The following is a 13885-nucleotide window of genomic DNA, read 5'->3' as shown; positions in this document are numbered from 1 at the left end:
GACTTGTGGCTGGATAGATGGATAAACAGATGGCTATGTGATGAAACAGAAGAATGTGGAAGAATGGTAATTATAGGACCTAGGGGATGGATGTGTGGATGTTGCCACATGAATATTTCAGCCTTCATGAAGATTTCAAAATTTTCATAATAAAATGTTGGAGAGAAAGGGAATTATTACTGTGATTATCATTATTCTACTTAAATAATGAATTCATGTGATAGGCTGGTATGACTGTCTACCAAAACTACTTCATAAGAATGATACAACAATAAAATGTTTTTATGGGCATCTTATGCAATGTGTGTTGTAGACTGGAGTTTGGACAGTTGCAGTCCCCTAATCAAAATAATGACATCTATTTAATTTTAATTCTAAATATATAGCTTTAAATGGAGTATATAGAAATAGTGAATGTTGTACAACTGAAAATAATAAAGCATTGTAAATCAACTATACTTCAATAAAATTTTAAACGTTTAAATAAATAAAGATAGAAAAAATTTTGAATAAATTTAAAAAAGAGAGACTGAAGAGAGGAGATGTCACGTGCATCTTGAAAGGTGAACAGGTATGTGCTAGGCAGACACATCAGGGAAAAGCGTTTAAAGATGGAGCTGTGCTGGTAAAGCCTGGAGCTAGAAAACAACACTGCATGCTTGGAAAGTAGGTGGTGTAACATGGCCAGACCCAGGATGAGATGGGCTGAGTAGTGAGAGATGAAGGTGGAGGACCATGGGGATCACACACAGTCTTATCCAGTAAGCTATGGAGACTGGACTTGGTGCAGTTAGGAAGGGTGTAACCAATGGGCAGGTCCTTTTAGAAAGTTCTCCCTGTGATCAAGCCCATCTTCCTGCTGTCCTGTGCCCAGAAGTTACCTGAAAGCCACTAAATAGTCTCCACCCTTGTCCTTGGGTGGAGACCATGTGTTGTTTAGACCACGTGCTTGTGTATGTGTGCTCAGTCGACTTTTTGCCACCCCATGGACTGTAGCCTGTGAGGCTTCTCTGTTCATGGGATTATCCCCCCAAGAATACTGGAGTCAGTTGCCATTTCCTTCTCTAGGGGATCTTCCTGAGCCAGGAATCAAATCCGAGACTCCTGACCACTGAGCCACCTGAGAAGTCCATGAGTGAGCACTAATTAAAGGCAGTGTCCTCTCTCTATGATCTAGGAATTAGGAATCAGTGGAATTAAGAATTGTCTGCTGCTCCCTTCTAAACAGCAGTCAAGATTAAGTGGGCAGTATCCATGGAATTTGGTCTCTGGTGAGAGAGGAATGGAGGAGACATACGGGGGATAAAGACAGCTCAGGGTGGCTGGCTTCACACCCTGTCCTTCACGGGCAGCCTGACACCCCACTGTGTGCATTACCTTGCCTCTCCCTTGAGGGCTTCAGTGATTGGTAACTGCAGAGAGGAGAGAGGGGCCTGACAGCTGTGCATTTGGTCTAGTTGGTTTCGAAAGTTCAGGGTGATAGCTGTGTCCTCCAGAAAGGCCTCATGGTTTTAAGCGTGTACAGGCCAGAGAACTTTTCAGTTCTCTCTGTAAAGTTCTCACGGCTTTAGGGAGCCTACTTTCTGAGATACCAGGAATCAGGATGTGGTTTGCAAATCTTCCTCATTAGACGTTAGAGCCATATTAAGAAAATGCTATCTTGGGGGGATTAAATTTCATGTGGGAAGGAAATATAAAAGCTCCCAAATCTGGAGGACATTGTTTTGAAGGTTCTGTTTGTTCCTTTGACTGCTGAAAGTTAATTTCTTAAAGGATTCTTATTTTTGAGGGAGGTGAGCTTAGTAGCAACCCTGAGGTGATTGCAGGATGGGTTGTCTTTTTCTTTTTTCAAATAGTATTTTATTTTTTTAACTTAATTTTTATTGGAGTGTAGATGCTTTACAATGTTGTATTAGTTTTTACTGTACAGCAAAGAAAATCAGCTATCTATGTACATATATCCCCTCTTTTTTTGGATTTCCTTCACATTTAGGTCACCATAGAGCCCTGAGTAGAGTTCCCTGTGCTATACAATAGGTTCTCATTAATTATCTATTTTATGTACATAGTATTAATAGTGTGTGTGTGTGTGTGTGTGTGTATCAGTCCCAGTCTCCCAATTCATTCCACCAACCCCTTCCCCTTGGTATCGATACATTTGTTCTCTACATCTGTGTCTCTATTTCTGCTTTGCAAGTAAGATCATCTATGCCATTTTTCTAACACATATACCCACATATATGTGTAAATATAGGTATGATATTTGTCTTTCTCTTTCTGACTTAATTCACTCTGTGTAACAGTCTCTCAGTCCATCCAGGTCTCTACAAATGACCCAATTTCATTCCTTTTTACGACTGAGTAGTATTCCATCATATAGATGTACCACAGCGTCTTTATCCATTCCTCTGTTGGTGGACAGTTAGGTTGCTGCCAGGTCCTGGCTATTGTGAATGGTTTAAAGATCCCTGTCTGTGTTGTATTGATCTGCCCTCGTAGGTCGCTCTGCTTGACTGTGGGAAGCATTCTGGAGAACCTGCTCAGTCCAGCCTGTATGAGACCCGAGACGTGGAGGTGGCCCGCTGTGGGGCGCTGGCACTGTGGAGCTGCAGCAAGAGCTATGCGAACAAAGAGGCCATTCGTAAAGCAGGAGGCATCCCTTTGTTGGCGCGGCTCCTGAAGACTTCTCATGAAAACATGCTTATCCCGGTGGTGGGGACATTGCAGGAATGTGCCTCAGAGGTACACAGGCCAGCTCTGCTCACTGTGCTGTAATTTACCTTGACTTCCTTTAGTGGAAAAATAATTTATGAAGTTATCATAACTGCTAAGGAATTTTTTTTTAAGTCACCATTCTTTTAGAAAAGCAAGAGATTTTCTAATCAGATAGAAAATTAATTACAATGGTGTTAGTCGCTCAGTCATGTCCAACTCTTTGTGACCCCATAGACTGTGGCCTGCGAGGCTCCTATGTTGATGGAATTCTCCAGGCAAAAATACTGGAGTGAGTTGCCATTTCCTACTCTAGGGGATCTTCCTGACCCAGTGATTGAGCCTAGGTCTCCTGCATTGCAGGCAGATTCTTTACTGACTGAGCCACCAGAGAAGCCCAATTACATTGGTACCTGAATGATATACTTTTTAAAATGTTGACTAAATTCTCTTAATGTTATATCAGTATGTTAAGCTCAGACTATGGTGTTTATTAAGAAAGTTTTTTCACTGTTGTTATTAACAAATGTGAATAGACACATTTATGCATATTTATGCATTGTGTAACTATTATAAGTTTATTTTCCTAGGAAAACTACCGAGCTGCAATCAAAGCTGAAAGGATAATCGAAAATCTGGTAAAGAACCTGAACAGTGAAAATGAACAGCTACAGGAGCATTGCGCCATGGCCATCTACCAGGTACAGTGGGCTCTCCTGCGTGGAGTTGAAGGTGGTGTTTCCTGAGGTCCCATTGCCCAGGGGTGGGACTCAGGAATCTGCATTCTTTATAAGAACCCCTAGGGATTTTGATGCACACGTAGGTCTGAGAGCTACTCTTCTGTTATGATGTGCTTTGTGTAAAATAGCCAGATATGTACATGGTGGCTCTGTGTTGCCTTTCGTATGTCCTATTCAAACACAATAGTTTTGGGAAATACATCTCCCACCAAGACACGATAGATGAATGAGTGTGTGTATTCCTGTTTTATCTTTTTATTAATTTTATCTTTTTATGTATTTGCTTTTTTAAATCTTCCTTAACACTTTGTGGGTTACAAGTTCCATAGTATACCAAAACACCAGATTAGAATGGTAAAGGGGACGGAGAGCTAGCCTTGACAGATTCGTCTCTGGCTGGCTACAAGCAGCACCAGTTTCTGCCTAATCAGAGTAGATTTCCTAGAAGAACACATTTTAAATGTGCAAAGTGAGAGAATGAGCCAGAAAGATGGAGTCAGAGGAAGGTTCATGTCAGTGAAGGGTTGTGTTAGTTTTCTGGAGCTGCCGTAACTGCACATGAGTGAAAGTGTTAGTTGCACAGTCGTGTCCGACTCTTTGTGACCGCATGGACTGTAGCCCACCAGGCTCCTCTGTCCATGGAGAGGCTCCAGGCAAAGATGCTGGAGTGGGTTGCCCTGCACAGTGGGTGGCTCAATGACAAGAAAGGAGGTTTCTTCACAGTTCTGGAAGCTGGAAGTCTCAGGGGAGGTGTCAGCAGGATTGTTTCCTTCTGGGAAATCTCTCCTTGGCTTGTGGACGGACATCTTCATATTCCCCTGCCCTCCTCCCTCTGTCTTCACGTGTCTTCCTCCGTGGCCTGACATTCTCTTCTTATAAAGACACCTGGCACTCTGGACTCAAGCCCACCTCCGTGATATCATATAACCATAACTACCTTCATCACATTCTGACATAGGGGGGTGAGGCCCTCAACGTCTGAGTTGTGAGAGGAAACAGCTCACACATAGCAGGGATATATCATAAACTTTTGTATTTTTAGTTTTTATATAATTTTAAGGGTTACTTTCCATATACAGTTGTCACAGAGCTTCCCAGGTGACACTAGTGATAAAGAACCCACCTGCAAATGCAGGAGATGTAAGAGACGCCAGTTTGATACCTTGTTTGGGAAGATCCTCTCGTGGAGGGCATGGTGGCCCACTCCAGTATCCTTGCCTGGGAAATCCCACGGACAGAGGAGCCTGGCGGGCTGCAGTCTATAGGGTCGCAAAGAGTTGGACATGACCTAAGCGACTAGCATGCACAGTTATTGCAGAGTATTGGCTGTATTCCCATGTTGTACAGTGTATAAGTTTTAATCTTGTCTCATCCACAGTACCTTGTCCCTCCCCCTCACTCACCCCTGCGATGCCCCTCTCCCCCACTGTAACCACGAGTCTGGTCTCTAGAACTGTGAGTCCACTTCTTTTGTGTTATATTTGTGTTTGTTGTATTTTTTAGGTTCCACATATAAGCAACAGCATACAGTATTTATCTTTCTCTGACTGACTTTATTTAGCATAATGCCCTTCAAGTCCTTCCGTGGGCTGTACATGGCACATATGGTACATGACATGCAGCCCACAACCTTAGAGGCCAACTGTACGCTTAGAACAATATCAAACCTCTGCTACATGTGTCATCTTTTGGCTTTATAAATTGGGAAGCATCACGAGTTGGGAACAGCTATGCAGTCTTAGTGTTATTTCAAAGGATAACACAAACATACGGATAAACATCTGTGAATAAAATGTCGGTTGCTGTCCATACAACCCGCTGCTCTGGGCTTTGTTGGGGAAATTCCTCATTTTGGGGGTCATTAAAGATCTGGCTGCACTCCCTTCTCTCGTCTGTCTTCTCTACTGTGTTTTCCCAAGGCTGTGGGTTACGTCACTGCAGAAATTCTCCAGCCATGCATGTGGTTTTCTAGGTTCCTCACTGACCTTGTCTCTGTCTTGGTAGAAGCCCAGATTACCCCAGAACTGGCTTGGGAGGTTAGCCCAGCATATAAACACTGCTAATACTGCCAAAACCACGTAAAGGAAGAGAGACACTGTCAGATAGTGGCCAGTATAGACTAGAATTATGTCTTACTTGAAGGCTCCTTCAGAAAACGACACTCTTTTAAAAGTAGTTTTTTTGGCAACTAGATTGACAGCCTCTTTAGCAGTCACTGAAAGCTTGATAAACCTTGACCATGACAGCGTCTGACTTGGCTTTTTGTGTAGTGTGCGGAAGACGAGGAAACCCGCGACCTGGTTAGGCTGCATGGAGGACTTAAACCCCTGGCCTCCCTCCTCAACAACACTGACAACAAAGAGCGGTTGGCCGCTGTCACAGGGGCCATATGGAAATGTTCCATCAGCAAAGAGAATGTGACCAAGTAAGAGAAGGCATTCAGTGTTTTGTATTAAGCTATGGCCATCAAAACACATCCTTCCATTTTAATGCTATTTTAATAAAGAGTTGATTCTAATGCTATTCCTATACTTTTGAAAGCTGCACATTCTGGACTAAATTGGTAGAAATAAGGGATTCTTAGAAATGAAAGTGCCTGCTTCTCAGCCCACCACCCGGAAATGATTTTCGTGCATTAATAGGAGGAAGGGACTGACGTCATCTCCCTGTTCCATGGGCTGTTTTGCATGTGGGCAGGCATTTAAATGAGAAGCACCCCTGATATTTCCTGTAGAGACCATTCAAGGTGAAAGAATGAATTTCCCATAGAATCTTTAGACAAGGAACTGGTTTCATTCTTTTTCTAAAGATAAACAAGATGAATCAGCCAAAGACCAACTAACCAATTAATCTTCAAGTGTAGTCATTTTCAAATATGCTTTCATTGAATTATAAAGTATTTGTAAACTTTATGATCATATGATTGATTTTAATCTTTGAATTTATCTTTTTATATATTTTTAGAGTTTACACACTCTAAGATGGATGTTCTAGGCAAGCTTTTTCCTATCTCAGGGTGATGCTTTTCTTTGACAAGAAATTTATATGTTCTCTTTAACACAATGATGATTTATTTTGCTTTGTTCATGTAACATAATTCCTGAAATGTGAGGGAAAACCCCTAGGGCAGTGGGATAGTTGATGCTCAGATTTGAAAAAAGTTGTAGTTTTCTCAGAGGCTGTATAGTGTGGTACTTAAGAGCACAGACAGTGCGTGTGGATACAGGCTTCACTGTTCACCAGGCTTCACTGTTCTCCAAGCTTCAGATTAGCCTTTTGAAAAAGGGGGTAATAATAGTATTCATGTCACAGAATTGTTATAATTATTGAATGAGCATATGGTTAGCATTTAGTACATTTTAGCTATTAATATTATCACTAAGATTGCTATCAGCCAACTTTATATCAAAAATAACACTGTTCACCTCTTTCCTTCCCTTCCTACCCTCTTTTGCTTTGTGATGAACTCAGATTTCGGGAATACAAAGCCATCGAAACCCTGGTGGGACTTTTAACTGACCAGCCCGAGGAAGTGCTTGTGAATGTGGTTGGTGCGTTGGGAGAATGCTGCCAAGAACACGAGAACAGAGTCATCATCCGGAGATGTGGTGGCATCCAGCCCCTCGTGAACCTTCTTGTCGGGATAAACCAAGCTCTTCTTGTCAATGTCACAAAAGCAGTTGGTGCTTGTGCAGTGGAGCCCGAAAGTATGATGTAAGTGATCCTCAAGGCTGAAAGGTTTTGTTTGAGAGTGTTAGAAGGAATGCTGAGAAGTCATGGAAGAGTGTCATCTTTTAGAATTGGTGTGCATGAGTGATGAGAGAGTAAAATGTGCTTATAAATAACCGCAAGGTGACCAAATCGGACTTACAGAGCCAGATTGTTCCCTTGAATAAACTGGAGGGTACTGACTAAAGTACCCAGTGATCAATCAAAACAGTGGAATTTTCATTAGGGGAATCATCTATATTTTATAGATATTGATAACAGTAATATAATAATACAGCTGACAAAAAGGGAAGAGTGGATGAGTAGGTGTGCAAGTTCTAAATCAATAGATAGTATTTAAAACAGAAATTTTATCTATCTATCCATGTATCCATTCATCCATCCATCCATCCATTTCTCTATCTCTCTCACCTATCCTTACATCCTTTTATCTAGCTGTAGGCATAAAGAGATAGCTGAAACAATTTTTTAAAATAATTGTATTTATGGCTGTGCTGGGTCTTTGTTGCTGCTCGGGCCTGTTTTGAGTCGCAGTGAGCAGGGCTACTCTCTGGTTGCGGTGTGCAGGCTTCTCTTTGTGTTGGCTTCCCTTGTTGCATCACACAGTCTCAAGGGGGCATGGGCTTCAGTAGTTGTAGCAAGTGGGCTCAGAAATTGTGGCTCTAGGGCTCTAGGGACACGTTCAGTAGCTGTGGTGCACTGGCTTAGTTGCCCTGTGGCATGTGGGATCTTCCTGGACTAGGGATCAAACCTGTGTCTCCTGCATTGGCGGGCAGATTCTTTACCATTGAGCCACAAGGGAAGCCCTGGAATAATTTTTATGATTGTTATTTCTGCATGGTAGTCTTTGGGATCTTTTGTACTTTCTTTTTTATATTTTCTACACAATTTGTATGATAAATATGTATCATCTTTAAAATAAAATAAAGTTCTTATTTAGTACCTTGCACAATCTCATTTTCTCCTGAATAGTGTACAGTGGTTCAGCGTATAGATTCTGGAGGCATTGCCTGGAATGCCAGTCTCACCACTTACTATGTGTCCTTCAGCAAATTATTAAAGTACTTGGTGCCTTGGCTCCTAAATATATAACTTGGAGACAGTCATGGTACCTGTCTCATTGGATTGTTGTAATGATTGAGTGAATTAATGTATGTAAAGTACTTAATAATAGTGCTGGGTAAGTGTTGGCTAGTATCATTCACATAGCAATAGCTTTAATTAATAGCAATTTAAACCAGTAATAACACAAATACAAAATTAAGGTCAGAGTGTCTAGTATCTGTACTTATCTATAAATGAGTCCATTTCTCTTATATCAAATTAATCATGTTATTTAACTTGCTATAAATCAAGAATAAGAGAATCTTATTCTTGGGTCCTCTCAGCTGCAATCAGGAACTTTGAGGGTGTGGCATAGACATGTCAGTAGGTGATTATAATTCAGGCCTTTGTGTACTGTGCTAAGCTTGGGTTTTGTTTTAAAGTTGGTTGAAGTTTACTAAAGGATTTTAGGCATAACCTGAAACAGTGAAGCTTATTTAGGAAACCATTGTGGGCCAGAGGTGAAGGTGGTTTACACTAAGCATATGGAATATAATATATATAATACTAAAGAATAAAAAAGTGACAGATTCAGTTCAGTTCAGTTCAGTCACTCAGTCGTGTCCGACTCTTTGCGACCCCATGAATCGCAGCACGCCAGGCCTCCCTGTCCATCACCAATTCCCGGAGTTCACTCAAACTCACGTCCATCCAGTTGGTGATGCCATGCAGCCATCTCATCCTCTGTCATCCCCTTCTCCTCCTGCCCCCAGTCCTTCCCAGCATCAGAGTCTTTTCCAGTGAGTCAACTCTTCGCGTGAGGTGGCCAAAGTACTGGAGTTTCAGCTTTAGCATCAGTCCTTCCAAAGAACACTCAGGACTGATTTCCTTAAGAATGGACTGGTTGTATCTCCTTGCAGTTCAAGGGACTCTCAAGAGTCTTCTCCAACACCACAGTTCAAAAGCATCAATTCTTCGGTGCTCAGCTTTCTTCACAGTCCAACTCTCAGTGACAGGTTAAAGAAGAACAAAACCGGGTGAATGACTGAGCATGAGTTGCAAAGAAGAGGGAGGAGTCGTGGATGATAATTAGGTTTCTGACTTGAATAACTATGAATAGATGAGATGGATGTTTGTACCACTTACTGATATAGGGGATGTAGCTGGAGGAATGGTGAAGGCAGAATGAACTTCACTAGGGCAGAAACAAAGCCAGTTTATTCATCATGGTACATTCATTGTCTAACCCAGTCCCAGGCTCAGGATAGGCACTCAGCGAACATTTATAAGTACACAAAATGAATGATGAATTCAGTTACATTCAGTACACATTGAGGTTTTGTGGTGATGATAACTAGTCAACTGGATATTCATTCATGTGTAAAACTTAGGATAGGATGTGGGTTGGGCATGTAGTATTATGAACATTTGGCAACTTAAGTGATGAATATATGTGAGGTTGTGAGGAAGAGAAAGAAAAGGGAAAAGAAGACAAAAACAGAATCCTATCTTCTAAGGAGAATGAGTGGACCAGAGAAGAGGTGCCTGTAAAGAAAGAGCAAAGGAACAGCCCCAGCTGTGAGGGAAGCCAGAAGAACAAGGTACTGAAAAAAATAAAGGGAAGAGAGCCTTTAAGGGGAAATGTGGTCAAAAGTGTCAAATTCTCTGAGAGTCTCATAAGATAAGGACTAAACTGTTCTTTCTTGTGCATCAAGGAGGTTGATGAACACACTTGTACTTGTGGATATGGTTTTCTTACAGATATTTTTAGAAACACACAAAGTCAGTTTTAGAAAACAGTGTTTTAAGTTTGGTAAGGATCCAACAGCGTTACATGTGGTGTCATATTTCAGACGTGGCTATTATTGCTAGATTTGTAGGATTTATTGAGTCTTCAAGCTTCAAGTTAAATGGTAAGGAAATGACAAATTCCTCTCTCTTGTGTAAGCTTTAAATAATTCATAGGCTAGGAACTTGTTTTAATGATTAGCAGTTTTATGTTGTTTTTTGAGGTGGCTGTGGCTGTGGCCAAAACTTAGGTGTGGCATATTAGGGTGAACATCTATACACATAGCAGAGTTTTATTAGCTCTGTGATAGAATGCACAATTCTCTTCCTATATCTATTTTTCAGTAAGAATACAAAACATGTTAAAAATAACAGTTTAGCTACTGAACCAAAAATTGTTTTTAAGACACCAGTGATTTCAGAAAACTCTACGGACTTTTCTCAGTACATCAGACTACTTAAAGACTCAGTATAAATAGTTTCATATTAATTATGCCCTTCCTGAGGACCTGACATGAACAGCCGGTATCCTGATGTATTAGGTTCATGAAAAAGTAGATTTATTCATGCTGGATTTTCTTTTTTTGTTGACTTGTTAGTGCCTATTTGATATGTACAGAATTCATCTGGAGGTAATTTGTCCTTCAAGTATATAAAATCACACCAACGTTGCAAAAAACTGTTAACGCTTATGTTTTGGGGAATGTAACTTTCTCATAAAGTACTATAAAATTTCAAATGACTAAAAAGTATTGAAGCTAAAAACTTAAACATCTAAAATTTCTTTTCCATACCTCAGGCTCTTTACTTACCTTTAGAAAATTAAAAAAAAAATTATTGAATTACAGTCGATTTACTATGTTGTGTTAGTTTCAGTGATTTGTGTATATATATATATATATACATATACATAAAATATATATTCTTTTTCAGATTCTTTTCCCATATAGGTTATTACAAAATATTGAGTATAGATCCCTGTGCTATACAGTAGTTCCTTGTTGTTTATCTATTTTATATGTAGTAGTGTGTATATGTTACTCCCAATTCCTAATTTATCCCTCCCACTCCTTTCCCTTTGGTAACCATGACATTGTTTTCATGTCTGTGAGTTTGTTTCTGTTTTGTAAAGATAAGTTCATTTGTATCATTCTTTTTTAGATTCCACATGTGAGTAATAACATAGAATATTTGTCTTTCTCTGCCTGACTTACTTTAATTAGTATCATAATCTCTAGGTCCATCCATGTTGCTGCAAATGACATTATTTTGTTCTTTTTATTGCTGAGTAATAGTCCATTGTGTATATGTACCACATCTTCCTTATCCTCTCCTCTGTCAAAGGATGTTTAGGTTGCTTCTCTGTCTTGGCTATTGTGAATATTACTGCAATGAACATTGGAGTGCATGTATTTTGTTGAATTATAGTTTTGTCTCAGTGTATGCCCAGGAGTGGGATTGCAGGATCATATGATAGCTCAGTTGTTAGTTTTTAAGGGAACTTTCATACTGTTCTCCATAGTGGCTGCACAAATTTACATTCCCACCAACTAAACTTTTATTTTGAAATAACACTAGACTTACAGAAAAAGTCGCAAGAATATAGAATGCATGGAATAGAGAGTTCCCACATGCCCTTAACATCCTACACACCATGGTGAAATTATAGACACATTTTATTTGTTCAAGTCTAATGTTTTAGAATTTGAAGAGTGTGGTATGTGGATTTTGTCCTTTTTTGTTCAGTTCATTCCCAAGTATTTAATCTTCCTTATTGGTGGTATAATTTTTTTTCACTGTCATTATGTTCTTCAATTGGTTGTCTCTATGAGAACTATTGAATTTTGGGTATTAATTCTATATGCTGCTACCTAACAGAATTCTCTTATCAAGTTCGCTTTATTATTGATTCTCTAGCACAGTTGTTGACTTACTATAGTACAGGGACCAAATCCTGTTTTTGTAAATAAAGTTTTATTGGAACATATTCACACCCATCCATTTATATATTATCTTTGGTGACTTTTATGTTACAAATGGAAGAGCTGAGTAGTTGTGACAAAGACCAAATAACCCACAAAGATTAATATACTTGCTAAGTAAGTAAGTGAAGTCGCTCAGTCGTGTCCAACTCTTTGTGACCCTGTGGACTGTAGCCCGCCAGGCTTCTCTGTCCATGGGATTCTCCAGGCAAGAATACTGGAGTGGGTTACCATTTCCTTCTCCATGGCTTGATTTTTGAAAATTGCTGAATTCTTCCCTAGGATATTCCTGAGGAAGTTTTATGTCTTCTTTATAAATTCTTATTCTTTAGATTGATTTCTTGTTTGATTTCATTAGCTGATTTCCTACCACGATGCTGACTAGTAATGGAGATTACTGGTTTTAGTGGACATGCCTTTGCTAGCCTTGCTAAGTCACTTCAGTCGTGTCCGACTCTGTGTGACCCCATAGACGGCAGCCCACCAGGCTTCCCCGTCCCTGGGATTCTCCAGGCGAGAACACTGGAGTGGGTGGCCATTTCCTTCTCCAGTGCATGAAAGTGAAAAGTGAAAGTGAAGTCGCTCAGTCGTGTCTGACTCTTCGAGACCCCATGGACTGCAGCCCACCTGGCTCCTCTGTCTGTGGGATTCTCCAGGCAAGAGTACTGGAGTGGGGTGCCATCGCCTTCTCCGGGACATGCCTTTAGTGCTATTTTATTAGGTGAAATAATGTCTTGAGGACTAAGGTATATACATTTTATCATATTTTTCAAAACCTCTTAATTTTTATTTTTGAAGAGTGGTTTTTAAGTCACATATAGGCATTGAAAAGACTTTTCACAGAAAAAAAAAAGAAATAGGTATTAAATTTTGTCAGATATCTTTTTAAGCATTTATGGAGATTATGCTCCATTTGCTCCAGTATGATTTTCCCTTTAAATCTATCAACATCATGAATAATACTCATGGGTTTCCAAACACTGTACCAACCTTGCATTCTGGGAATAAGTTTCACTTGGTCATGATGTGCTGATTTCTTAATGTGGTATAGGATTCTGTTGGCTAATCTTAGTATTTCCATAATGATATCAAGTTAATTTTGGTCTGTAGTTTGTTTCTTTTCCTTCCTTCCTTTTTTAAAAAGACTATCTTTATCAAATTTAGATATCAGTATTATACCTGCTTTAAAAAGAAATTACGAAGTTTTCTTTTATTTCAATGCTCTGGGATAATTTACTGAACAATGGGATAAAGGTTTGGTAGAAGTATACTGTACAGTCATGTGGGCCCAATCTGTATGTGTTTTATTAGTTCTTTATTGGTTTCCTCTAGTTCTTCTATGAAATCTGATCCATTTATGCTTTTTACTCGAATGCGGTCAGTTTTGGCAATCTGCATTTCCTCATAAAATGATCAATTTCATTTACATTATCAAATTTATTTAAACAGTGATCTGAAAAGCAATGTCTTATGATTTTTAAACTTTGTCTTTTTTCAATGGTTATTTCCCACTTGTCTATTTATGTTTGTGTGTGTGAGCTTTCTTCTGTTTTTCCCTAATCAAATTATCTAGTATAGTTCCCCTATTTTGATTTTTTCTGAAAAAAATTTTATTAATTAGATATACTGTGCTTTTATTCTCTACCTCATAAATTTCTTTTATCTTTATGTTGTCTTTTTAGAATTTATTTTGTAACTATTTTTCTAATTTTTTGAGCTTAGAAGATATTTTATTTTATTTTTTTTGGCTGTGCTGTGTAGTTTGTGGAATTGTAATTCCCTGACCAGAGATTGAACCCAGGCCACCTGTGGTGGAAATGTGGACTCCTAACCACTGGACTGCCAGGGACTTCCCTCGTTTTATAATAATAAAAGTAGTTTGTGCTATGA

At 39.5% G+C, this 13885-nt stretch overlaps 1 protein-coding gene across 11 annotated transcripts in view; it reads left to right on the top strand.

Moving 5' to 3' along the window:
• Positions 1–13885, top strand: part of ODAD2 (outer dynein arm docking complex subunit 2) — a 164405-nt gene that overhangs the window by 69008 nt on the left and 81512 nt on the right. For 8 of the 11 annotated variants that reach the window (XM_086333863.1, XM_086333860.1, XM_086333866.1 and 5 more), the window contains 4 exons: positions 2500–2742; positions 3303–3413; positions 5723–5877; positions 6924–7166. In XM_086333863.1, the coding sequence (XP_086189989.1) occupies positions 2500–2742; positions 3303–3413; positions 5723–5877; positions 6924–7166 (752 nt within the window). The remainder of the gene's footprint in view (positions 1–2499; positions 2743–3302; positions 3414–5722; positions 5878–6923; positions 7167–13885) is intronic. The other 3 variants (XR_015139504.1, XR_015139503.1, XR_015139505.1) reach the window with 1 other exon arrangement.

This window comes from Bos grunniens, chromosome 13 (assembly GCF_055505025.1).
Source record: "Bos grunniens cultivar Pamir isolate PY7600 chromosome 13, Bosgru_T2T1.0, whole genome shotgun sequence".
In the NCBI taxonomy this organism is placed as follows: domain Eukaryota; kingdom Metazoa; phylum Chordata; class Mammalia; order Artiodactyla; family Bovidae; genus Bos; species Bos grunniens.
Note: the sequence above shows the minus strand (reverse complement) of the source record. Positions and strands in the feature narration are given on the sequence as shown.